Source organism: Danio aesculapii, chromosome 25 (genome assembly GCF_903798145.1).
Source record: "Danio aesculapii chromosome 25, fDanAes4.1, whole genome shotgun sequence".
NCBI classification, from domain to species: Eukaryota; Metazoa; Chordata; class Actinopteri; order Cypriniformes; family Danionidae; genus Danio; species Danio aesculapii.
The window spans coordinates 18266211-18291633 of record NC_079459.1 but is presented as its reverse complement, the minus strand read 5'-3'; the positions used below and the strand labels follow the sequence as shown (position 1 = coordinate 18291633).

The window sequence follows — 25423 nt, the reverse complement described above, 5'->3', positions numbered from 1 at the left end:
ACTAATTGCAAATTAAATAATAATCTAAAAATGGTTGCGGTAGGTTTGGTCACTGGTGGCGCCAGATGTCAAGGTACAGAATAAACATTTCCAGGACAACATTGCAAAGGTAACGTGTCAAATATGTTGAAATATGAATTCTGTTGTCCTTGTTACATTTATTGGATATTCAAATTCCAAACAAGAACTACAACGTACATAAAAGAGACTTTTAGCTCATGAAAATGTAGATTTAACGCTTCAAATGTTTATTTAAATCATATAGTCTCAAACTGAATTCCTGGAGGGCCACAGCTCTTCACAGTTTTGCTCCAACGCTAATAAAGCACAGCTGATCCAACTAATCAAGTCTCTTTTGAACACATTGATTACTTGGATCAGGTGTGTTTAATTAGGGTTGGAGCAAAGCAGAGCTGCGGCCCTCAGGAATTCAGTTCGAGACCCATGATTTAAATGTACAGGTTATTTCATTTGCCTTTAAGTGTCTCACAAACGTTATAATTTGGTATGTTTTTTATTTTACTGTTTATAATACTCTTTTATTTTTTAGCTTATATCAATTCACCTTTTTCTAAGCGTCGATATAAACCTATTCATACAGAACTCTGAATATATTCATTGTGAAAATGTTGTAAACCCGTTTGTAGGCTGCGTTCACTTTGGTCACTGGTTGGCGCCAGATGTTAAGCCACGCAGCATTTCCAAGAGATGGAGAACAGTATTAAAAGGGTCTAAAACTGTCAAATATGGTTTTTGTTAAAGCCTTTCCTTTTCAGCACAATGCGCCCGTCTTTCCACCTGAAAGCTGTGTGCCATCGAAGCAGACATCTCTATCTAGCCGCGCGCAAAAATTGAAATGGCGCGTTTGGCCCGAGGCGGTTGTGTGGGCGCCTTTGCAGAGGCACAATGCATATCGATATACGTCATTTAGTTTTCATGGCCAGCAGAACATTATTAGGGCGCCGAGAGACACGTTTGGAAGCAAATTAATTCTTCCATTAAAATAGAAACATCAATCAAAAAAGACGTTCGTAGTTAAAAAAATACAATATATTATGTGGGTAAAGTGGTTTAAACAACAGCCTTCTCCTTTTCCCGCTGAAGGTTAGTCAAAGACATGCACACACAGGTAAACCGTTATCCTTACACGCGCGCGCGCTCATCATATCTTTGTTCAGACGATGAATAAATAAATGACGATAAATGCGACGAAAAGACACACATATGCATCCTCCCAAATGCGAATAGCAAGATCAAATGTTGTTCTTGTAACTCGCCCCAGCTCAGGCAGGGTTGAGCTAATTGTAGCCTAATCCTGCCCCGGGGCGTTTGGAGAGCCTTGAGCAAGAATTCTTGTTCAGCTGTCCTCTGTTATTCGGGCTGGAACGCTGTGCCTTCAACGCACTCTCACGCTTCAACAAAAAAGGAGCAAGAAAGAAAAAAAGCGAGGCTAAGACACGCCACGATCGATCTCATGTTTTAAAGAGGGCTGAAGATACATTTACAGCTATGTCTTCCAAGGTAAGGACGCAGCCTTGACTGACTCCCCTGTGTAGCTTTTGTGGAAAGTGTCTATAGCAGTCTGTGTTTTAGGCGAGTTTTTAAAGCCACAGCGACCTATATAGCGCTGCGTTCGCCCCGGCGTTAGATTTCTGCTGGATTCCGAACGGATTCTGTACGGAGAGCTCTTGGAGAAAATATTACCAAAAGTTCTTTCTAGAGGACGAGCAAGCTTCATCGGAGAATCCTCCTCAGATTGCGTCGGACATCCTAAAATGTTTGAAACGGTACGGATTCTGTCAAATTCTCGAGTCTTTTCTTTTTATTGCATTCGTTCTCAGTGTGTCGTGCTTTTGCAGTTTTAGATCAGGGAGGGCTGATTTGGGTATACAATGAGAGGTCAGAGCACTACTGTATGCCCATTCCGTACAGGAAGTGCGGTACATAGAGTTGTAGGGCTATTTTACGCACTCCAGAGACCTGGCGCAGTTATCATCAACTATTATTTCGGACTTTGATGAGGTCTTACTTTGCACTCGCTCGTAACGGCAGCTTCCTTTTCACTACGAATATCACTAGTTAGCTTTTCAAGTCATGTCTATCGTGATACTATTGACGTGTTTTATATATTTATTTATATATTTATTATATTTATTTATTAGTATAACATTAGACATTACTCACTAAAAAAACGCAGTTCGTATTTTTGTGAGTTGTTGATTCAAACCTTACTGAAAATGTCAGTGTTCATTGAATGAAGCATTTGCTCGCTGAATGATTCCAAGTTATGAGGCTTTTGAGTGACTCATTGAAAGATCCGGCTCCCAAGTCGTTTCTTAGTTTTTCTAAACTGGTAGCATTTGACTTTTTGGGGAACTTTTGAAATATGGAATTCTTATTACCGTGGCGCAGTATAGTCTCATTGGAACGAATAAATAAGGATGAATCAACACTCATTGCCTTGTAAAAAATGTGAACAATTTTAGTTGTTTACTTTAGTCGTGACTCTGAAGATTAATTGATGTTTTTTATAATACTGTAAAAAAATTATATATATATATATATATATATATATATATATATATATATATATATATAATTTTTTTTAAATCTTACAATCTAAACAAACTATAATAACCTGCAGTTCATTGACTGAGGAAGATGTTGATTCAAACCGTTCTTGACAAATTCAGTGTTCATTCATTGAAGAATTTGACACATTGATTCTAAGTTATGAATCTTTTGTATGATTCATTAACAGAACCGGCTCATAAGGGTTGTGCTATAGGCTACATGTCACGCTATATGTTTAGTTTTTCGTATTTTATAAGAAATGTATTTGAAATATTTATTTTTTTGGTAGACAATATTTTAAGTTCATCCTCAAATGATTTAATTCTCACACCTGGGATACAAATAAAATAAAACGTGATGTTTTAGATGCAATTGTTTAGCTAATATTGTAGCCTATTATTAATTTAGTATTGAATTAATATTAATATTCATTTATATTAATACACAGTTAAGAATTCAACAGATTTGAGTGACTCATTAAAAGAACCGACTCATAACAGTCATTTGGATTTTAAAATTTAAAATTTGCATTCTTGTCATTATTTCACTCTCTATTTTAATAACATTTAATTTGATTAAAATGACGCAACATTCATGGCTTTACACAAAATAAAACTAGCTGTTTTTTTGGCTAATGTGAAAAGTGTGGCAGTTTTCTGGACACTGCTACTCAGGTCAGATATCATTTGTTGACCAACATATACATACGTGATGAATTTGACTTTTGAAGTGACTCATGATAAGAACCAGCTCAAATTAACAGTCATTTGATTGTTATGACCCTATACAAGTTGTGTGTTTGTTTCATAGAAGAAATTTAAAATTGATTTCCCCATGCCATTATTTGGTGGTAGTCAGTATTTTAATCAAATACAGTTCAAATGAGTGAACACTACCATACTGAATACAGATTTTGTCAGCTGTTATGCTGCAATTAGATTTTCGTAAGTAAATCTAGTTTAGTTTCAATATAACTCTAAGATATCTGTATATTATTAAATGTATCATATTTCAATAGCTTAAACATGCATACATTTACATTTTTTTGGCCTTTCATGGATAAATCTAAAGGTTAGACACAGCACACAAGTCCTTGATGTACAACTATGGGCACATTTTGCTCCAGGCATTGTGCTTCCAGAAATGGGACTTTAACCATCTGTTTAGGCAGGATTGTTCATTTCTCCAAACAAAAGGTTGATTCATGCCACAACAGCAGTCAGGCATGATGCTCACTCTAGTTTAAATGTAAAGGTTTAACATGTTACATAGTAACTTTATTACATCGTTAGATTGTAATACTTGGCCTTGTGGGAAAACAAGTCTTATTTAGCCTAGTTTTTGGTTTCAAAATGTTGATTCGCAGAAACTTTTACCGAAAGCTGTTGGAGAAGAGGTGTTTTGCGTCTCACACGTTCGCCCAATATCTTTAATTAGGAGTTTACACTTTTCCCCCTCTCTTTCCCTGAAGGTAGACACCTACAGTACTAGGATCCATCCCTCTCTCTCTCTCTCTCCTCCTCTCTCCCTTTCGTGCTCGCTAATAAGCATCACTCCATTTCTTCCCTCCGGTTCTATGAAAAAAGGAGGAGGGGGGAAAAACGGCAGGCAAATTTTCTTAATTAGACTTGTGGTGCTAATTCTTAAGGTAAAAACGCAATTTATGGGAAGATGTGGAAGTGATCTCCAGCGTGTTTGCAGGCCAGAGTCGCACCTCAGATCTCGGAGACTCAACCGGCAGCTGTTTATCTGATACTGTGCTGTTTGTACAGGAGGGAAGGAGTATGTCTCGGCTGTCTTTGACCCGATCCCCAGTGTCTCCTCTGGCCGCTCAGGGAATCCCATTGCCGGCTCAGCTCACTAAAGCCAACGCTCCAGTCCACATTGATGTAGGCGGACACATGTACACCAGCAGTTTGGCCACCCTCACCAAATACCCAGACTCCAGGTAAGATGCATCGAAATTTGACACTTTTTGTGGGGTGGGGGGGCTGGGGCGTAAATTTCTTGTAATTCTGTGCTTCTAACGTTTTATGTCATTTCAAAATTATGCGTATGCACTTTTAAATGACTCAAAGTAGATGTTTTGGGACCACTTGTAGAGTCATGCAATTTCTACCTGCTGCATCAATGCCAGCCATTGATAAAGAGACTTAAACGGACGCCACCTGTTAGAAAATAGTGTGTGTGTGTTGGGTAAAGCGCACGAGAGCTTCGCCACATCTGTTCAGGTTAACAGAGAGCGTGGCTCGCTCTGATTTATTAATGGATATGGAGCGAGAGAGCAACGAGAAGGAGGGAGGAGAGGAAAATGGGGGGAGGGTGAAAAGCAGGCAGCATTTTAATTGCTTTTTGGAGGGAAAAAAAAGAAGCTGAGATGAAAAACTAAGATTGCCTAAAGCTATATGGTGAAATTCTAACTGGGGGAACGGCAAGACCATATGAGAAAAGGAGCACCCGAGGCACAAAAGGGGGAATTGGTTTTCTTATTAAGTGTTTTGCATCGGTTTCCAGAATGAGAGAGAGAGAGAGAGAGAATGAAAGAATGGAGGAATGAAATAGGATGAGAGAATGAAATAAGAACATTTCGCTAAGATAAAGTTGATTTATCCCAAGAACAGAAATAGCGGACGACATCATTCCAAACGCATGGCCTCATTCCAGCAATTAAATCAGGTTAAATAATCAACTTCTTTAACTTATTTCAAATGTAACATGGTGTTTTTTTAAGAGAATATTGGTAACAGCCCATTAACTTTGGATTTGAATAATGTTGATTGAATGATTATTATTATTAAATGCTCTACAAGTATTGTTCATATAGATTAAAGGGACAGTTCACCCAAAATGAAATTTTCTGTCATCATTTACTTGTTCCACACTTGTCTGACTTTCTTCTGTTGTACACACAAGAAGATATTTAGAAAGAAACTGGTAACCATTAACACTTCCATAGTATTTGTTCCATAGTATATGTTTTTCCTACAATGTAAAACTCAAAAGTTAAGCTAACTCAAACAATTTGAGGAAACCGATTACAATAAACCATTTAAGTTCAAAAAGGAATCAAAATGAGTACTGTGAACTTACTCAATTTGAGTAAATGAAGCAATTTGAGCACAGTAAAACCCAATAAATGAAGAGAACTCAAACCAACTGAGTACTATAAAACCCAATAAGTCAAGGTAACTCAAACCATTTGAGGAAACCGATTGCTACAAACCATTTGAGTTAAAAAACTAATCTATATGAGCACTGTGAACATACTCCATTTAAGTTGAAGTAATGAGGTACTTAATTAACTCATTTCCTTCAACACTGAGTTCAAAGCTCTTTTGAAACGAGTAGAATTAACTTTCAGTCAATTTTAAGTTAACTACACTCCTTTCATTTTATAAAGTTGACTGTTGGGTTTTAAAGTGTATCATTGAAATCAACGGTTCATCAAAACATCTTTTTTAGTGTTCAACAGAATAAAGAAACTCATAAAAGTATTGAACCATTTGAGAGTGAGTAAATTACATTTTTTGGGTGCGCTATTCTTTTAATGGAGCCTTATTGTAAAACATATTCAATTCACTTTTTATGTTGTGTGTTTAAACATCCTTCATTGATCTCCGATCTTTTCCCCTCAGAATCAGTCGTCTGTTCAATGGCACCGAACCAATTGTTTTGGACAGTCTGAAGCAGCATTACTTCATTGACCGTGATGGAGAGATATTCCGCTACATCCTGAGCTACCTGAGAACCAGCAAACTGCTTCTTCCTGAGGACTTCAAGGTAATCCAAACTTTCATTTAGTTCCTCTTTTTTGCATCATATCAATCAGCTTGAGTCCAAACACATTAAGGAGATGTACACTGACTCACACTCATGTGGTTCTAAACTGTTTTTTTTCTGTTGAACACAAAACAAGATATTCTGAAGAAGAAAAAAAGCCACCATTAGCCATGTTTCCATTAAAAATGCGAATTAGGTTTATGTGTAAAACTGGAATATGGCTAATAAAGCACTGTTTACATCCAAGGAGTCAAAGAGAACAAAATCAAAAATTCCTGATAAACTTGCGCCAGATATTAAAAACAAAAATGGAATTTGCTATAGTACGAGGAGCCACTGTGGGCCTTTTTTCTTTTATGATAAATTACCTGAAATACGAAATTCAGTGAATGTGTGACGGTTTTTAGTGGAGCAAGATCACTCTTTGGGAGCGTAGATGGTCAAGACAGTTCTGGAAGGTAATAATAGTGAACCACGTTGATGACAGACTTTGGCTGAGGGATTTTAGAATGACCAAAACAACATTTCAGATGATGTACAATGTAGTTGGTTGGCTGGTTTATGCCGTCCTATCATTCCTATTTTTATCACATGATCTGTTCTAACAAAATAACATGACTTTGAGGCGCATGCTGGAATTTATTCAATATTTTTCAATATTATTCAAAATTTATTTAGCTTCAGAATGTATGCGCATGTTGGAATTTCTATTAAGAATTTCTATGCCATATTTCAAAATGTGTATAAAATCGTTAGCTGGAACAGCTATTGATGACCATAGTAGGAAGAAAAAAAAATAGCAGGTTTTTTTTTAGCATTCTTAAAAACATCATGTTTTGTGGAAGAAAATAAAAATGAAACAAACAGGTTTGGAACAAGTACAGGACGAGTTAATTAGGACATTATTTTGGGCTTTTAATGGAAGAGAGAAAACTATAATGAATATTAACGACCAATTTAACATTAAGCCACACCATGTATTTGGAATAAGTTGTATTTTTTAATGTTGCACATGTTTCTGGAGGCTTGTTGAATACTCATCTTATTCTACCATTTTAATTTGACTTTTGAAAAAGCGGGTTCATATGGAGATGAAACATCTCAAACTTGAGCAATTGATTTTTGTCATATGACAATGTTTCTGAGAAATTCCTTCATATTTTTATTGGAAAAGACGCATACAGGGAGTGAAGTTGTCTTGCCAAATTCTCTTGCATTAACACTTTCAACCTTGGCTTGAAAAACACCTAGTAAAACACCAAATATACCTAATACCAAAATAAAATAAAACCAAACTAAAGTCTAAAGAAAAGTTAACATTTAAACACGCAGCTTTAATAATAACAATTATTTTGGCTATTATTATTTATACTATGCTTTTAGTAGTTATATATTAGCTATATTAGTGCATTTCAAATTTGTACATAAACAGCGTTAAATTAAAAAGCTTTTTTTTTTTTTTAAAAGATCAGTTTCAAACACTTGCTGCGAGTCTTGGAGATGACTTTTTACTGTAAATTTTATTAATTCAGACACACTTATCAGCAGCATAAATATATAATGTAATGTAATATAATATAATATAATATAATATAATAGTATATAATAAATATAATATCATGTAATATAATATAATATAATATAATATAATGGTATAATATAATATATAATAGTATATAATATAATGGTATAATATAATATAATATAATATAATAATATCATGTAATGTAATGTAATATTATGTAATGTAATATAATAGTATATAATAGTATATAATAGTATATAATAATATAATATAATATAATATGATATAATATAATAGTATATAATAAATATAATATAATGTAATATAATATAATATAATATAATATAATGGTATAATATAATATAATATAATATAATATAATATAATATAATATAATATAATATAATATAATATAATATAATATAATAATATCATGTAATGTAATGTAATATTATGTAATGTAATATAATAGTATATAATAGTATATAATAATATATAATAATATAATAATATAATATAATATAATATAATAGTATATAATAAATATAATATAATGTAATATAATATAATATAATGGTATAATATAATATAATATAATATAATATAATATAATATAATAATATCATGTAATGTAATATTATGTAATGTAATATAATATAATAGTATATAATAGTATATAATAATATATAATATAATATAATATAATATATAATAATATAATATAATATAATATAATATAATATAATATAATATAATATAATATAATATAATATAAAACATCAAAGTATACAAATAAAATACAATATGAATATTGCCAACTAAACTAAAGTGTATAAATAAAATTAAAGTATAAGGAAAAACGGTGAATTAATGGCAATTTATTACATACTGATTGGCCTTAGAATTTTAAACATTAAAATCAAATAAAAATAAACAAAATACAGAATGAAAAAAAGAATAAACCCTAACGCCTAAGGTAAAGTTAAAATATGGACTCAAAATAATGTGAAATAAGCACTCTCTGACTTCAAACACGCATAGCTGAGAGTCTTTTTTTCTCAATGGCTGCAGATAAGTTGGTGAAGTATTATTCCCGCCTCAGTCAAAAATCAGATGGGTAAAGGTATTTGTGTCAATGGGATTAATTAGGGTGAGACTAGTCATTCCGGCCTCGGGCTCCATGGCCAGCTTTCCTCCGCTGCGCGAGACCGTTTGATAACAGCACATAAAATATGTAACTGCACAGAAGCACACCATTAGATATCATTATGCTGAACTTTTCACATTTCGCCCTTCAGAACACATCGTGTCCTGACCTGTGATAGAGAGCGCCAAAACCCAACCACTGCTAGCCACTGCTGGGATCGGCTCTGTAGCCTATAAATCAACTTTCTTTTTTTATCTAAAACCCAGAATGATGACTGAATAACTTTACATACTTAATTTAATAGATATTTTACATACTAATATAATAATAATATAAGCCAGTGTTTCTCAACCATGTTCCTGGAGGACCACAGACACTGTCTCCTTTGTCAGGTCTTTCAGTCTCTGCTATTGAGCTGATGATATGAATCAGGTGTGTTTGGTTATGGAGATATGGATTATGTGCAGTGCTGGTTGTCCTCCAGGAACGTGGTTGAGAAACACTGATATAAGCAATAAAAAGCAGCAGCTCTATTTGACGAGATATGTTTGGCCTCTTTTGGGGTGCGTTTTGGATGCATTCACATAAAACAAAGCCATAGTCACATTAACACAATTTCACACACATTCGCATACAAAAAGGCCAATTGTTGATAGAACACAATGGTCGGGGTTCAAGAAGTGAACGCTCAATTCATTTTCCTTATGGGGAATTTTGAACAATACCTCAAACTTTTTAAAGACAGGCCTGTTTTGAGCGACGAGGATGTTAATCGAATGTGTGCGCAATTGATTAAAAATGATCTAGCTTAATAGAGCAGTCTGTGCGTGAAAACTACATTACCCATGATGCTGTGCAGTGAAAATCCCACCAATCAGATTCACATCGAGTCATGAGGTGTTTAGCTATTCCTACAGTCACACAATATTTTCTGTTTGAGTGCTGTTTAACAGAACGAGGAAATTCACAGCATTTTCTATAATATTTTTTCTTCAATTCAATTCTTGTTTATTTCTATAGTGCTTTTACAATGTAAATTGTGTCAAAGCCGCTTAACATAGAAGTTCTAGTAAAGTCCAGATTTCAGTGTTGAAGTTCAGTTTAGTTCAGCTCAGTGTGGTTTATTTTCACTGCTGAAAGTTCAAACACTGAAGAGCAAATCCATTGATGCGCAGCTCCACAAGTCCCAAACAAAGCAAGCCAGTGGCGAGGAAAAAAACTTCACCAATTGAAGGAAAAAACCTAGTGAGAAACCAGGCTCAGTTGGGCACGACCATTTTTCCTCTGGCCAAACTTCCTTCTGTAGAAAGTATTATTTTTATTATTTCGGCTGGAATAAAAGCAGTTTATATACAATTTTTTTTTCAATTGGCTACAATTGGCCTGGTGAACCTCCAACGACTTGCCTAATTTACCTAAATCACCTAATTAAGACAATTTAGCCTTTAAAGTGAGGAGAAATGGTCATTTCCAACTGAGCTTGGTTTCTCTCAAGTTTTTTTTCCTTCACTTTTGTTAATTGGTGAAGTTTGTTCCTCGTCACTGTCGCCACTGACTTGTTTGGTTTGGGACTTGTGAACTGCACATCGATAGATTGCTCTTCAGTGTTTGGACTTTCAGCAGTGAAATTTAACCCACACTGAACTGAACTTCAACTGGACTGACAGTTTCAATTTCAACTTCTATGTTAAGCTGCTATGACATTTTACAATCTTCATTGTAAAAGCACTGTAGAAATAAACATGAATTGAAAAGATGCAATGAACAGCTGAATATTAATATCTTGCAATACCATTATGTACTGTCATCATGGCAAAGACAAACGAAATTATATATATTTTTTAAATAGTGTAAAAAAAAATCCCCCCTTTAAACAGCAGTTGAGAAATACTCTGAAAAGATTTTCAATTTCACAGGACGGCTAATCATTGGAATATCATCTTGAACTTTTTTGCCCTCAAGTGAAACTCTTCTGATTGCACAACTCCTTTTGGATAGTCTGGATTTTGTGAATTTGCCTGAATAACTTAAAGGTCTCGTGAAATGAAAGTAAAGTTTTTTAGATGTTAGTTTCAGTCTGTTAGTTTTAAGGATATCTATAAGCTAGTGTGCTCCAAAACATGACAAATTTAGAAAATATAAAAGTCCAAGAGCGGTTACTCTCTAAAGCTAAGTAGAGCTGAGCCTGGTTAGTACCTGGATGGGAGACCACATAGGAAAACTAGGTTGCTGTTGGAAGGCCAGCAAGGAGTCCTAATGCCCCAGTAAAGTGAAGGGGACACTATAGGGACACTATACTGTCAGTGAGCAGCGACTTTTGGATGAGATGTTAAACCGAAGTCCTGACTCTGTGGTCTTAAAAATCCCATGTCACTTCTCATAAAGAGTAGAGGTGTAACCCAAGTTTCCTGGCCAAAGTCCCTCCATCGGCCTTTACCAATCATAGCCTTCCAATCATCCCCATCCACCAAATTGGCTATATCACCGTCTCTCCACTTCACCAATAGCTGGTGTGTGGTGAGAGCATCAAAAAAAATGCACATTTCAAAGCACTTCAAGGGACTTTTAAACATAGCAAAATCCATGTGGTCGAATTTGAGCCCTAATGCGAAGCTCCTGATCGAACAAATTCCTGATAGAATGACTGGATTTCACAAATTCTCACGACCAACTTGAACCAGAGTGAAATCTGCCTGGAGAACTTTTCGACTTCATGTAAAACAACTCTAAAACTCTCAAATTACTGCAGGAATGGAGAGGATTTCACGAATCTGCATGACCAGCTTCAACTTAAACGAAATTTGTGCGATGTTTGAACCTTCATGTGAAATTCCAATTCCTACTGGAATGCCTCGATTTTGAAAAATTGGCACAACCAAGTTAAGTGCAAGTGAAATCTGCTTTCTGTACTTTTCGCCCTCATGTCAAACTCTCAATCCCACACGTTGCTTTTCCAACGACTGTATTTCGCCCACAAAATGGCACAGAACAACAGCAAATGCGACTGCACCTAAAGACCCAGCTCATCGTCTTAATTTGTTCTTCTAGAAGAGTTTGCTTTTGAAAGGCGTGCAGCGCATCCAGCTTCATTTGTCCATATGGATATGGCCTAAAGACGAAATGTGTTCTTCTGTGGGACGTTGCTTTTACATTCTCTTTCCCAAAAGTGAGTCACAGAAGGAGCCCTGTTAAAACATACCCAGCCTTCACTGCAGACCTGGGAAAGAAGCGGAGCTTGTTTTTCTTTGAATTAGCAAGAGCCCGAAGGCCTAAAGTCTCTGTATCCATGTTGTCAGCACCAGTATGGGCTAAAGAAAGGAACATAGGGAATAAAGAGGAGAGCGTGAGGGAGGGGTGCGGGTAAGAAAACAACTCCTTTTCTTGTGGTAATTGTAAAAGAGCGTTGTGTCTGAGATGGTCCGTGCTATTGTTCTCCGTGGCGTAGCCTGCAGTGGAATGAGCAGTTTTACAGGGTGGGGATGAAGAGGGTCCGGATCACAGTTGTATCTCTCTCGGCCACCAGGCGCACAACTGAAGAAAGGTATCAGAGGGGTTTGTTTTAACCCTTGTGTTTGGGGCCTGAGAGACCCCAAGGCACTTTTAATATCTCGAGAAGCATTAACATTGAAGTATCAGGTTAATTCTTCTTGACTTTTCCTAATCTAATGAGAGCTGACAAAACTGTAACTGGAAAACATCCATCAAACCTTCTGAATGCATGAAAAATATTACCTCAGGTTTAGGGGCTCCGATACCCCAGGAATTTTTCACCTAATATTCAGATCATTATTATTATTTTTTTAATGAAAAGTGGTAGATAACAGGTTTATCCGGATGTAGAGGTATTTACATAGAGTTTGCACAATTATTATATAATATTAAATCATATAATATCTAAATTAAATATAACACCCAACTAAATAACAATGACACACACACTCTCACTTGAGCACCATTTTGTTAATATTTTGAGTTGTTTTCTCTTTAAATTTTACTAAAGTCTTCACAACTGACTATTTTTGCCATGTTTGTCTAGATTGAAAAATGTTAGTGCTTAGAGTAACTTATATTTCAACTTAGACTAATGATAATGTGAAATGTTATTTATATTTTATACATATGTACACACACATATATATATAGTGTGTGTACATGTGTAGTATATATAATAATTCTCATAAAACTAAAGCTCACACAGACCCGAATTGCCGCATAAATCAGCATTTATGTAACAGAAACAACACTATCTTAGCTTTATCATTTATTTCCCCCCCGTTTGCCTATTCCAAAATGTCTATATTGGAATTATTTGGAGTTTTTGCAGTGTTTGTAATAGCAGGACTGAGGCGCGCTGCCATCTGCTTTAGTGGTGAATGAAAGGCGAGTGTAAGCGGGGTAAATGTGCTGGAGGCTGAGAGACGCCTCAGGCAGAGGCAGCAATCTGTGCTGTCCGACCAGAGAGTCTGTGAGCGAGGGGAGACCTGCGGGGCCAAACCCCCACCGTCCTGCGCTCACCCAGCCCTGGATGAAGACGGGTCAGATGAGCAGAACTGCTCCATGTGTGGGGCTCGGTTTATGCTAAATGCTAAACGACATGTGCTTTCAAACGCACAGTGCTTGATTAGTGTAGGGGTTTAAATTCCTGCTTTCATTTCTTTCTTTTTTTTTCCTTGTATGTGGCAGTTCATGTAAAATCTAAATCTAATTCAATTATATTTCTATAAATCTAGTGTCTTCCCTAAAGGATTTATAATGTTATACCAATAAATCTGTAGTCTATTTTTTGTTTAATTTGTTTCATGAGTTGTTTGTCTAAATGTTCACTCATTTGATCGTGGGTTTACTTGTTTGCTTGTTTAATGGGCAGTTTATTTGTCCATTCGTTCAGTTCTTTAACCAAACTTTCAAACAATTGTTTGCTAGTTTATTTTCTCCATTTGTTTGCTCAATCGTAATGGATTTTGTTTGGTTTGATGGATTGTTTGTCCAATTATCTGTTGTTACACTCATTCCCTCACTGGTTATTTACATGTTTATTAATCTGACTTTGAATAATTTGTTATTTGTTGGTCCATTTGCTTGTACTCCCCCTTTTTCTTTAATTCACTTGATGTTTGTTTTGTAGTCTGTTTGCTTACTCAAAGTTCTTGATTTGTTTGTCCTTTAATTATTTCGTTTGTACAATGTTCACTTGATGATTCATAAATATCGCTCATTTGTTTGTATTTTGTTCGCTCAGTTGTTGGTTGTTTGTTTGCTGTTCGTTCAGGAGTTATTTATTTGCCTGTCCATTTGTTCATGTGCAGTTTGTTCACTTGTTTACTTACTTGGTGGCTAGTTTGTTTTGTTGTAAACAAATTTACTTGAGGTGTTGTTTGTTTGTTTATAGGCTACTTTGGCTAGTAGATTTCCAACATAACTAGGTATTTGCCATTTTCACCAGCCACAATTTTGTTAGTGGGAAAATATATTTTATATGCGTAAATCTGATTTCGACATGCTAAAATGACTTGATTTAGATTTTGTGTTTTGTCCACATGCATTTCACTTTTTGTGTGTTGTGTATGACCTTGCTAAATGTGCATGAGCAAATGGGTTGTGGTTTGGTGTCGCACTATTTACCAAATTTATCTCTAGCCACACCAAAAATAAATAATTATTTCTTAGCTATACATTTCAAATAATGTGCCAAAACAAGCAAAATATAGCTGTAAACATACACTTTATTTAACAAAACTTTTCATGGACATTTTAAAAATAAGTATTGTCATGTCTCTAAAACAATGCATAGTCTGTGTCCTGGCTAAAGGTCTCAGATCACCTGAATGGGGGAGTTAATGTCTTATTAAAACAATCATATTGTAAAAAAATACAATTAAAACCATATTAACAAAAATAACTATAAGCAAAAGAAAGCAGGTGAAAACATACCTTGTGTGATAATAAAAGGATCACGTTAACATTACGCCTGTAATAATCTGTTAAAAGAATGGTTAAAGCGAAAGCGGCAACCACTGCTGCTTCTCGATTCTAAGATCACATTTGCAGGTATATTTGGCCATCTTTATTGTCGAATCCTGCTTTTAAGAAAACTACAATTTAAAAATGATTTCAGACCAGCCAAAGTGGCTAGTGGGAGTGGCTGCCTTACCCACAGCTGAAATCAAAGGGGGCTAATAATTCTGATTTCAACTGTATGTTTATACATACATACATTCAACTGTATGTTTTCTCACTGGGTGGCTTGTTTGTTTGTAATTCACTTGATTATTTGCTTGTCTATTCATTTGATTTATTCGCAATTCTTAGTTTGTTCACTCAATCGCTAACTTGAGTTGTTTTAAGTCCGATATTTGTGATACAATTTTTACCCTGCTTATTCATTCAATAATTTGTTTGTGCATTTATTTGCAGTTGTTTTGAGTGTTCCTTGATTTCCTCAGGGCGTTATTTGATTTCATATCAATTTATTTTTGAAGACTGCTCATTTATTCACGTTGTTCTGCATTGTAATGTCTCAATCCTTCATTCGTTCAATCGGCGGTTGCTCTGTTTGTCCACTCATTGACTTATTTGCTGGACGAGCTGTGTTTGTTTTTCATGTTCATTCATTCATCCCTCCATACTTCTTTCAATCCCACATTGACTTACATATGCTGTTCCTGCAGGAGTTCCAGCTGCTGTACGAGGAGGCTCGCTATTACCAGCTGACGCCCATGGTGAAAGAGCTGGAGCGCTGGAAGCAGGAGCGGGAGCAGCGGCGGTCGGCTCAGCCCTGCGAGTGCCTGGTGGTGCGGGTGACTCCTGACCTGGGCGAGAGGATCGCTGTCAGTGGAGACAAGTCTCTTATAGAGGAGATTTTCCCAGAGACAGGGGACGTCATGTGCAATTCAGTCAACGCCGGCTGGAACCAGGACCCGACCCATGTTATTCGCTTCCCACTGAATGGCTACTGCAGGCTCAACTCTGTCCAGGTAAAGCAATGTCAGTTAGTATCAGCAGTATCTGATGATCCGTTCTTACTAGTAGACTACCATTTAAAGGTTTGTGGTTAGTACATTTTTTTTGAAAGAGTAAAACAGTAATTTTGTATTAGGATTAAATGAAAAATATGTATTTATTTGATTATATTTTAAAATAGAAATGATTAACTCAAAAGGTCATGCTCCGCAGTCATTAAGTAATTGCTAAATATTTTTTTATTTCACATACTTCTGGAAATTTAACCAATGTACAAAATGTTGCACAATTTATAACATTTTTAATTAGTAATATGCATACAAATTCAAAATATCCCAGTCAAACAACCTTAGAAACCAAACATAAACAGTATTTATTCGACTTTCAGAAAATTTATCAAAATGTATGTATTATCTGGGGAAAAAACACTTCTGACTTTTTTGTGATCCAGGGTCACATATGCTGATTTGATGCTCAAGAAACAATTCTTATTAAAATCAATGGTGAATTTTTTTTTAATGTATAAATGGCCATGTCACTTTAGATCAAATAAATGCATTCTTTCTTAATAAAAGCAACACTTTTTTTAATAATCTGACCTCTAACTATTGTATGGGTCAAAGAAATATGATAACATTTTAGTTTAGGTTGCAAGGTATTAAACGATTAACTAACACTACTAGCTTAATAAACTACTCATTAGCTGTTTATCAATTGTAAGTAAGGTAGAAGTTGGGTTTAGGTTTTGGTAGGATTAGTGATGTGATCATACTTTATAACTACTAACAAAGACTATAGAATACTCTAGACATGTTACTTGTATAGTTTTGAATGGGGAAAAGTGTAACAGTCAATATGGCGAATGAAACCCCAACTCTTATACAGGAGCCAATCAGAGATAAAGATAGACTGATGTTTCTCTGGGGGGAAAGCTTGAACCAAACGTCTGCTTTTACAACAGTCTTTGTGGTCGACAAACACACTGGAATCTCAGTGAATATTTGCTTCACACATGTAAGAGATGTATCCAAATAAAGCTTGGAATCTGTCCGTTTAAATAACCAACAATTGAAAACAAAAGATTTTGGATTTTGTAATCTGTATGAAACACGCGAGGTACAGTCCATCCTGTCAAACGCACATCACATGACAGCAACTACTCAACTTTTAATGTATGAATTCAAAGCTGAATTACCTTTGAGTTACATACTAGGGTGCAAGTATGCGAAATTCAGTTGGAAGGCGATGCAGGGCCGGGGTAAAATAAGGTGGTGCAACACTACTAAAATGAGTGATTGCTTCATACTTCTGATTTCTATTTCATATTTTTGGTCTTACACATTCACATGATGGAAATTGACATCACAGTTAACCTAGTTTGTACTTTGGAAGTGTCACTTGTACCATGAGCATTGCGTTTCACATGCATATGAATTCAGCGTGACTGTGGCTCAATACAGGTGTAAACGCGCTAAAATGTTTTGAGCTTATTCATATTTGACCACTTCCAGAGGTACTGTAGTCAAAACTCCTATGACTGGATTGCAGTTGTATCCCTCATCTCGTAGAATTTGTTGAAACAGCTACAAAAGAGCACCTTCTCTCCATCCACTGCCTAAACACATGATCATGTGTGTGAGAATATGCAATCGGGTGATTTATAATCGCGTCACTAGAAACACACTGAAGCCTCATTCACATTACGAGTGACTCGTATCGGCAAAGCAACAAGCAAGCATTCATTTCAACAGAGAGTGAGAGACTTCTGGCGACCTATGTCTACGAAAGCGACAGCGACCGTTGGCGACCAGGTGGGCAAGTTGACTGAGAATCCTTCAACTTTATGCAAAAGAAGAGCGACTTTCTTGAGCAACAGCCAATAGGAGCACCATTAGAGCTCAGTTGTAGGGAGGCCGGTTGTTTTATCCGTGCTGTAAACCTACACAGACCTGCATTTGCAGCAGGTCGCCAACCAGAGCGACAGGTGTAGTGTGAATGAGGCTTAATACCAGGCGAAAAACAGGCGCACCTCTTTTGCCGCATTAATAAGCCTAGCATCAACCTTAAAGTTTAAACATGGACTTTTGATATCAAGCCTGCTGTGCTGATGTGTCTTGGAGGAAGATTGCCTGCTGCTTGCCAACAAGCAGAGAGGGTGAAAGATGCGGTAGGCAGGTGTGGATAAAGGTGTAGCTCCACAGCAGTGAAGATGCAGTTCTGCCCCATTCCATCTTCTCACATACGCCACAGTTTAGAGGCGCTAAAACAAGTCACACATCCTAGCGCATTTTTATAATGTCCGGTACCTAGAATCCTGGAGGCGATGCTAATGTGGGGAATATGTAGTCATGAAACCGAGAGGAGAAGAGAGGGAAATGATATGCATAATTTATTTTTAACTCATCCTTAAGACAAATCTCTCCGTTTGAAAAAGTGCTCCAACATTTCTGCGCCTGGAGCGTTTTAAACACACATGCTACATTTTTAATACTGTACTTTGGTTTCTTTGAACAACCTAAACTGGTTTACGCTACTTTTTTACACACGCCTAATTGACTTGCTGTATAACTAATTAGTGTGTCTGATGACACCTTTTTTTCCTTTCGCACTTTCGCACACTAAATCATTTTAAAAGGGTGTCTTTGTCGCACATCTTGGGTGTTTAAGAAAACCCACCTATGAAATATGACAAGATAGATCAGAGGGAAATGAAAGAGGAATGAGAGATGTGGAAAAAGACAGAGTGAGAGAGAGGGAGAGTTTGTTGCCAAGAAATTGTAGCCGTTTACTGTAAGAAAGTTAGTAAGTGATGCAACCATCAGCGCAGCGAGTGTAATGTCAAAATCATAAGCCTTCAGTTATCAACGCATGAATACTTGAGAGGCTTGTGACACCATATATATACACATATATTCATTCTGGCTTTACTAACAGCTCTTGATATGGATGTATCTTATTAACGGATTGGATTAAATACAAATTAAACAAATAGTTGGCCAAGAATTCACATCTCTTAACTCAAACATACAGTACTTGCATTGGAAGCCGGTTGGGGTCTTAAAAAGTGGGTTATGCAGAGTTCAGACTGCATGAATTTAGCCCCGATTTTGACTTGTTTTCAAGAAATTGCAGACAGTTTTTGAGAAATCGACGACAAATGCCTGAAATCACAGGGAAATTGTTCACGTGTGTAACAATCACACAATGTGAACTATCAAAGACGCAATCTGAGAGAATCGCAGAAGAGTCATCGACAGCAGTGAGATATGACTTGCTAATAATCTGGAGCTGTCGGCGATTCAAATCCTCCCATGTGAAATGAGCTCTGATTGAAAATAACATCGGCGATTACCTCCAGCCAACGAGAGACCAGCATCCACTAGTACAAGTATCAGCAGGCCAGCGGCAGGTTGGGGAAGAAGTTAAAAGGGCTTCTCTTCTGTCTATTTAGACCCAAGAATTGGAGGAAAAACTAGCGTAAATATGGCAGGAGCACCCGTGTCATCTGAACTATACCACAACCAGGTCTAAAAAGAAAAAAGTTGGAGAAATTGGCAATTCCCTTCAAAGTCCAGGTGAGGTAAATAAGTACATTTTTTACCTCACTAAAGACATCTTTCTCATTATGTAGTTAATAAAAAAAGATATACCATGTGACCTTGTGTTGTTTTCATGACACTTATCACGTGTGTTTGGTTGTGAGAGACGAAGGCTAGTTTGCGGACTGAGACAAAGTTGTCGGCGATTCTTCCTACTGTAAAGTCATGCAGTGTGAAACCTCCTGTCGTCGATCAATCTTGCAGTGTAAACAAAGCAGCTACGAAACGCTACTCCAGATAGCCACGCAGTGTAAAAACATCTTTGACGGGACTACTTTGAAAATCCTGCAGTCTGAACTTGGTATTAGTGGACACCTCGGAAACACAGAGAGTTTTTCAAAAAATCTTCTTTTCTTCAAGGGTAAGGAAGTTTAAATATAAACCAACTGGAAAAAAGTTCTGAAATTGCACAAGATGAAGAACTTCAAAGTTGAACGATTCTTGTATTAAAGGTTGCTTCTGTAACACTGATGCAACCAAAAGCTGCCATGCGTCTTAACGGCGATACATGTTCTTGAAAAGATGCTCCAAGACGCAATCTTTCTTTGTGCAGGGTAGGCCCTTGAATCATCTGCCGATGTCTTTCATACCTCATCTGTGCGTAAGTCGTAAGAAGTGTTCATTTCCTCTATAAGTTTCTCCGCAGCCTCAACTTCCAAAGTGAGGATAAGGGTGGACATTTTTTTCTCAGGCCCTGCGCAGTTCAACTGATTCCTTCGTTTTCTCCCTCTCCTTTTTTTTTTGCGGAGGGACTTTTATCTGGCTCTGTAGCCCTGAGCCAGAACTTTCATTTTCATGTGAAGCACACTTGAAAGAAGTGCAGGAGTAAGTGAATACTCAAGGCTGCATGTATTGAATTTCAAAAAAATCTACAAGCGCTCCAACAGATAAAACATTTCGTTGGCTTTTTGCGGCGATGGCGGCGGGAATGACAGTGACAGCGGCCGCCCAGAGACGGCTCTCAGTGAGGGATCTCTGACAGTAGCTGAGATTGTGTGTATTGGGTTCGTAATGAAAGAGTCGGGCGGCTTCAGTGTGGGCTGTCAGTGGGGGAGCCTATTCTCATTTGACTCTGCATCAAACCCCTGTAAACAGCCCAGGGGATGTCTGCTCGCTCCTTCTCATCCCGCGTGGATGGTCTGGAGTGAGAAACGTCTGAGGGGTAATGCAAGCGTGAAGTTGTTGATAGCACTGTTACTGAGATTGCACATTTTAAATGCGTCTTGATGCAACTATGTGAAGTGCTGATAGAGTGGCATAAATAGGAGTTTACTTGAAAAAAAAAAAAAAGAAAAACTTGGACCGAGTTTCTCATATTCGACGGAAAACTTGCTCACTGACAAACATACTGCTGGTTTCTCTCAGGTTCTAGAGAGGCCATCCAAGTGCTGTCTTGAGGCAGTTAGATGAAGGGGTGCCCAAACTTTTTCTCATGAAGGGCCAAAAACCAAAGTTTGAGGCTAATGGGCCGAAGGTAAATATAGTTGGGTAATTTCCTAGTTTATTTAATAATGTTTAGAAATGACTAGAAAACATTGCTTTATGTTAACTAATACAGGTTTTGTTTACATTTAAAATTGAACTTATTACAATAAAAACAAAACATTCTCATTTACAACAGAATTACACTAGTTTTTGCCTTGATTTGTTTGCTGATGTCTTCTGCATAGTCCTCCATTCCTCGAGTGACGGTGTTTAGATTTTTAAAAATCAGATTCATTTACATTTAATTGAAACATTTAATTTGTTTGCTTTTTTGTAGCTCAGCAATTAAACAGAGAAAATCAGAAATGACGATCTTTGTGTTAAAGGCGTTTGTCCCAACCCTCTCCATCATACTTCTCCTCTCAGATGAGATGGTGGGCCAAATAAAAGGTTACAATGGGCCTACTTTGGACATCTCTGAGATAGACTGACATGAATAGTAAAAAAATTGGCCCCTGGTTCTTGAGACCTTTTTCTTGTTGGAAAAGGGTGCCGCTCATACTGTTACCATCTTGGTGAACTAGGTGTACTTAGGTTGATAATTTGATGGAGTTATGCAAAAAGTAGCATAAATTGTTGACCTGAAATCAAGACCAAAATGTCCTCTGGTTTCTCTTTGATGCTGGAGAGATCAAAAGGGTTCGGTCTTGAGCTGCCTTGATACAATTAAGTGAGGTGTGATTAGAGTAGCATGAGTTTACTTGATGAAAGAATTATCTCAAAATATATAAACTGTATATAAACTCCCCTGGTTTCACGTAAGTCCTGAATAGACTGTTGCTATCCTGATTTAATTAGTCTGATATATCGATGCAATTATGTTTAGAATAGCATAAATAGGGCTTTAGTGTTTTTTAGGGAAAAAATTGGGAATAAAATCCCTTTTTTGTCTTAGGTCCTTTACGAAAGTGTTTAGTCCTTGTGACATCTTGATACAATTTTACTAATATAGTAACATACAAGGTTGTTTGTTTTGTTTTTTAGAAAATGCCATCTCAAAACACTCAAAAGTTACTCTGGTTTCTTTCAAATTGATAAGAGTTGCCACCTTGACGTGGTTACGTAAAATGTAGGATAAATCATTTAATTAAATTCAAACTGTTGTCAAAATTCCTTTGGTTTTCTTCAGGTCCTAGAGAGGCCAAACGAGTTTAGTCTCGTGTCCCCCTAATGCAATTAAGAGAAATGATAATAGAGTAGCATTAGTAAGAGTTACGAAAAACACCATCTCAAAATAATGAAAAAGACCTCTGGTTTCTCTTAGGTCCTGGAGAAACTCTTGCAAAAGGGTTGTGCCATTTTGTCCAATTAAGTGAAATGCTGATGAAGTCGAGTAAATGGGAGTTTATTCAATGTGAACATAATATCAAAATAGAATTTTGGTTTCAGAAGGCTTTTGAGTTTGAGGTTTGTCTTGAAGGAACCTTAAGATAGTGAGAGTAGCATAAAGAGTGTGTTGTTGGTGCCATGATTCAACTATGTAAAGTACTGAGATTCTCATTTTGTAGTCATAACAGTATATATAAATTTGTCCTTGGTTTGTCCTAGGTCCTGGAGAGACTGTTTCAGAAAGGCTTCAGCATGGTGGCGTCATGCGGAGGAGGCGTGGATTCCTCCCAGTTCAGCGAGTACATCCTGAGTCGGGAGGACAGACGGTGTCAGACCAGCCACACACCCATCAGGATAAAACAGGAGCCTCTGGACTAGCCGGCTTTGGCACCAACCATGAACACCTCAGTCTGCTTTCGAAGAAAAAAAAAAAATGCCAGCAGACAAACAGAAGACTTAATTTGCCAGAAAAAGTTTGCTTCAACTCTTTGGACTCAAAGAGGACTGAAATCTTAGTAAATGTACACGTAATTTCATCCATGATCCCGAATCTCCTCCAACAGATGCTTTACGAATACAAGCGAGTCACAGGATGGCTTTTCAGCTACTGACCTCGAGTTGAACTTTTCGGCTCAAGTCATGAAAAATGCATTCACTGATCTCTATAGCCACAGTACAGAAGAACCATGTCATAACTTCACCGTTGTTCGTACGCGCAAAAAGAGGAACTCTACAAGGAAGTTGTGTTTGTGGCAAATTCACCTTCCGGCTAGAACACTTTCAAATGATGCACCAGTCTGATCTCCAAGCTCTGGGGCAAAATTAACTACGAAATACAAAGTCTGTACTCTGATCCATTTTTAATCTCGATATCTAATGTTCTCATTTTCCAGTCTCATCTATGTAAATCAGTTCTTTTATGACCTACAGGTTTATTGCTGTTGTCTCGCTACATGAAGGATATGAGAGCAGTTCTCAGAAGTCATTTGGTTGTAAGTGCGGTCTGGAGTTGGCCGTGTTGAGGCTTTGACTTGAGGCTACAGCGGACAGTCTGCTAATGCATTCAGTGCTGGGCAAAGAGGCTTTTTATTCGAGCATGTCTAAAGGGAAACCTGGACTCATATGGGAGAGCTTTTCTGATGGCAACTTTTTTTCGGGTGCCCATTTTGTTTTCACGACTAGCCCTGAATGTACCATTTAACACCAGTGATTATATAAGATTTAAGTAAACAATTACGAGCAAATATCTTTAGATATGTAACCCCTTTGGTCCTACATGCTCCCCCTGCTCCAAGCTAGATCCAAACCAGTGTTTCTCTACACTAACCAATGACTTGCTGGTTTTTAGCATCTTTGTTGATCTCCATTATTGCTCACGCCACCATTATTAGTCCTCTGGTTCAAATCTATTACTCCAAGTAAAACTGAACCAGCATTTCTAGCTTGGTAAGTGGCAAGAGTAACTAGTGGGGTCTCTTGAAGCAAGGAAATAAGTCTAATCACATAGCTCCTTATAGTTCACCACTGTTAAACTGCCCCCAAAAACACAACTGGGTCACGGCACCAACGTAACCCCTTTGTTTCTACTCTCCCGCTCAGATGATTTGAACCAGTGCGTTTAAAATTAGAGGAGATGACATTAACAAGGGCGCTTCAGACGGCAGAATCAGCTGCACAGACAGTTCCTACAAGCTGGTCTGTGTTACAAATTAAATGACTTGTGCATCCAAAACAACTTGTTTGATGAAAGCAATGAGATTAGTCAGATAGTTAATGAATGCAGCACTTTCAGGGGGCACTGCTTGGACCGGAGATGAAGGGGATTACTGTGCCCCCTTGAGGCCTGGAGACTGAGGGGCTATGGGTCAGACGTCTCTCCAGGAGTTAAGGTCACTTTCCCACAATCCCTTTTGCTCACTCTCCCTTAGCAAAACAACGCAATCAGAGCCACTTGGAGAGAGACTGAGGGAGAATAAACTTGAAAGGTTAAGTCGGCGGCTTGTAAACAGACTGAATTGCATAATGTGTTGTAAAACACAGTTAATAAGATGGCTTTTTAAGGCTCTCGGCCTTGTCATTTCAAAAGGAAGGGTCATTGATATTTTGTTATGCTATTTGGTTGTCTTAAACGGCCAACTTTTTTTTTTCTGCTACGTGTTCAATTTTTCAAACATTGTACATAAAGGCTCACAGACGCTTCATAGGTCCTCCTGAATACATCTTGCTGCCGTGCAACTGCTATTTTGGGTTTTGATTTCATGGACAATTTACAAAGACGATCTTGTCTCCAGCGCATTGATGGTCGGAGAAGTCAGATGTTACCTAAATCTTTAATTTAAATACTGCTCTAATGGATGTTGTGTCAAGATGTATATTGCAGTATGGTCCAAATGTATATTATTTAAATAAAACTTTTTTTTGTAATGGATTATTATTGATATGAATCATAGTGGTATGTCAGGCATGTGTTTATTCGAACTGTCACATTCTTTTTGTAATCGGTGTTGATAAATGAACTTTTAATAAATTGTTGAAGTTCTTTCTCTATTTTAAGCCACTTACAGCATGCATGTGAATGTGTCAGACACAACTTGATACAAAAGACAGAGAAGGGAATTCAGCCATTTCTTCTCCCTAAAGTAGAATGTGAGTGTAGTAAACATTAAGAAAAATGGATGCATGGGTGGAGATGAGGTTCTGTGTATTGGATGCTAACTGGATAGTGGGTCTAAAAAAATTAACGTATGAATAAATTGCTCTCAATAAGACCAATAACATGGCATGCATTGAGAAAATTGGATGAATTAATTTAATATCAAGAAATAAAACAATCAATGATAAAACAAAAAAGAATAGTTTTTTTCAATTGGAAAATGACTGAATCATTAAATGTGGGTGGTAAATATAAGAGATCCTTACCTGAATGAGTCTGCTGCCCACTGTCAGAAGAAAAATATCTGTCCAAGGAATCAGGCCACATGTTTTTTTTTGGTAAATCATGCGCAATAACATTCAATTAAACAC

At 36.9% G+C, this 25423-nt stretch overlaps 1 protein-coding gene across 2 annotated transcripts; it reads left to right on the top strand.

Moving 5' to 3' along the window:
- Positions 1–1236: 1236 nt before the first annotated feature.
- On the top strand, positions 1237–24827 carry kctd15a (potassium channel tetramerization domain containing 15a). Of its 2 annotated transcripts, none has more exons than XM_056452001.1 (5): positions 1237–1521; positions 4347–4522; positions 6210–6354; positions 15695–16000; positions 22619–24827. In XM_056452001.1, exons 1-5 carry the CDS (start codon positions 1510–1512, stop codon positions 22775–22777), a joined length of 798 nt encoding a protein of 265 aa, XP_056307976.1. In that variant the 5' UTR covers positions 1237–1509; the 3' UTR covers positions 22778–24827. The 2 variants fall into 2 exon arrangements, with proteins under 2 accessions (XP_056307976.1, XP_056307977.1); XM_056452002.1 differs by lacking the exon at positions 1237–1521 and adding an exon at positions 1528–1787.
- Positions 24828–25423: the final 596 nt, after the last annotated feature.

Coding starts and splice junctions, on each gene's coding strand:
- kctd15a (XM_056452001.1), top strand. Junction 4,523..6,209: donor ACCAAATACCCAGACTCCAG/GTAAGATGCATC, acceptor TTTTCCCCTCAG/AATCAGTCGTCTGTTCAATG. Junction 6,355..15,694: donor TTCTTCCTGAGGACTTCAAG/GTAATCCAAACT, acceptor CTGTTCCTGCAG/GAGTTCCAGCTGCTGTACGA.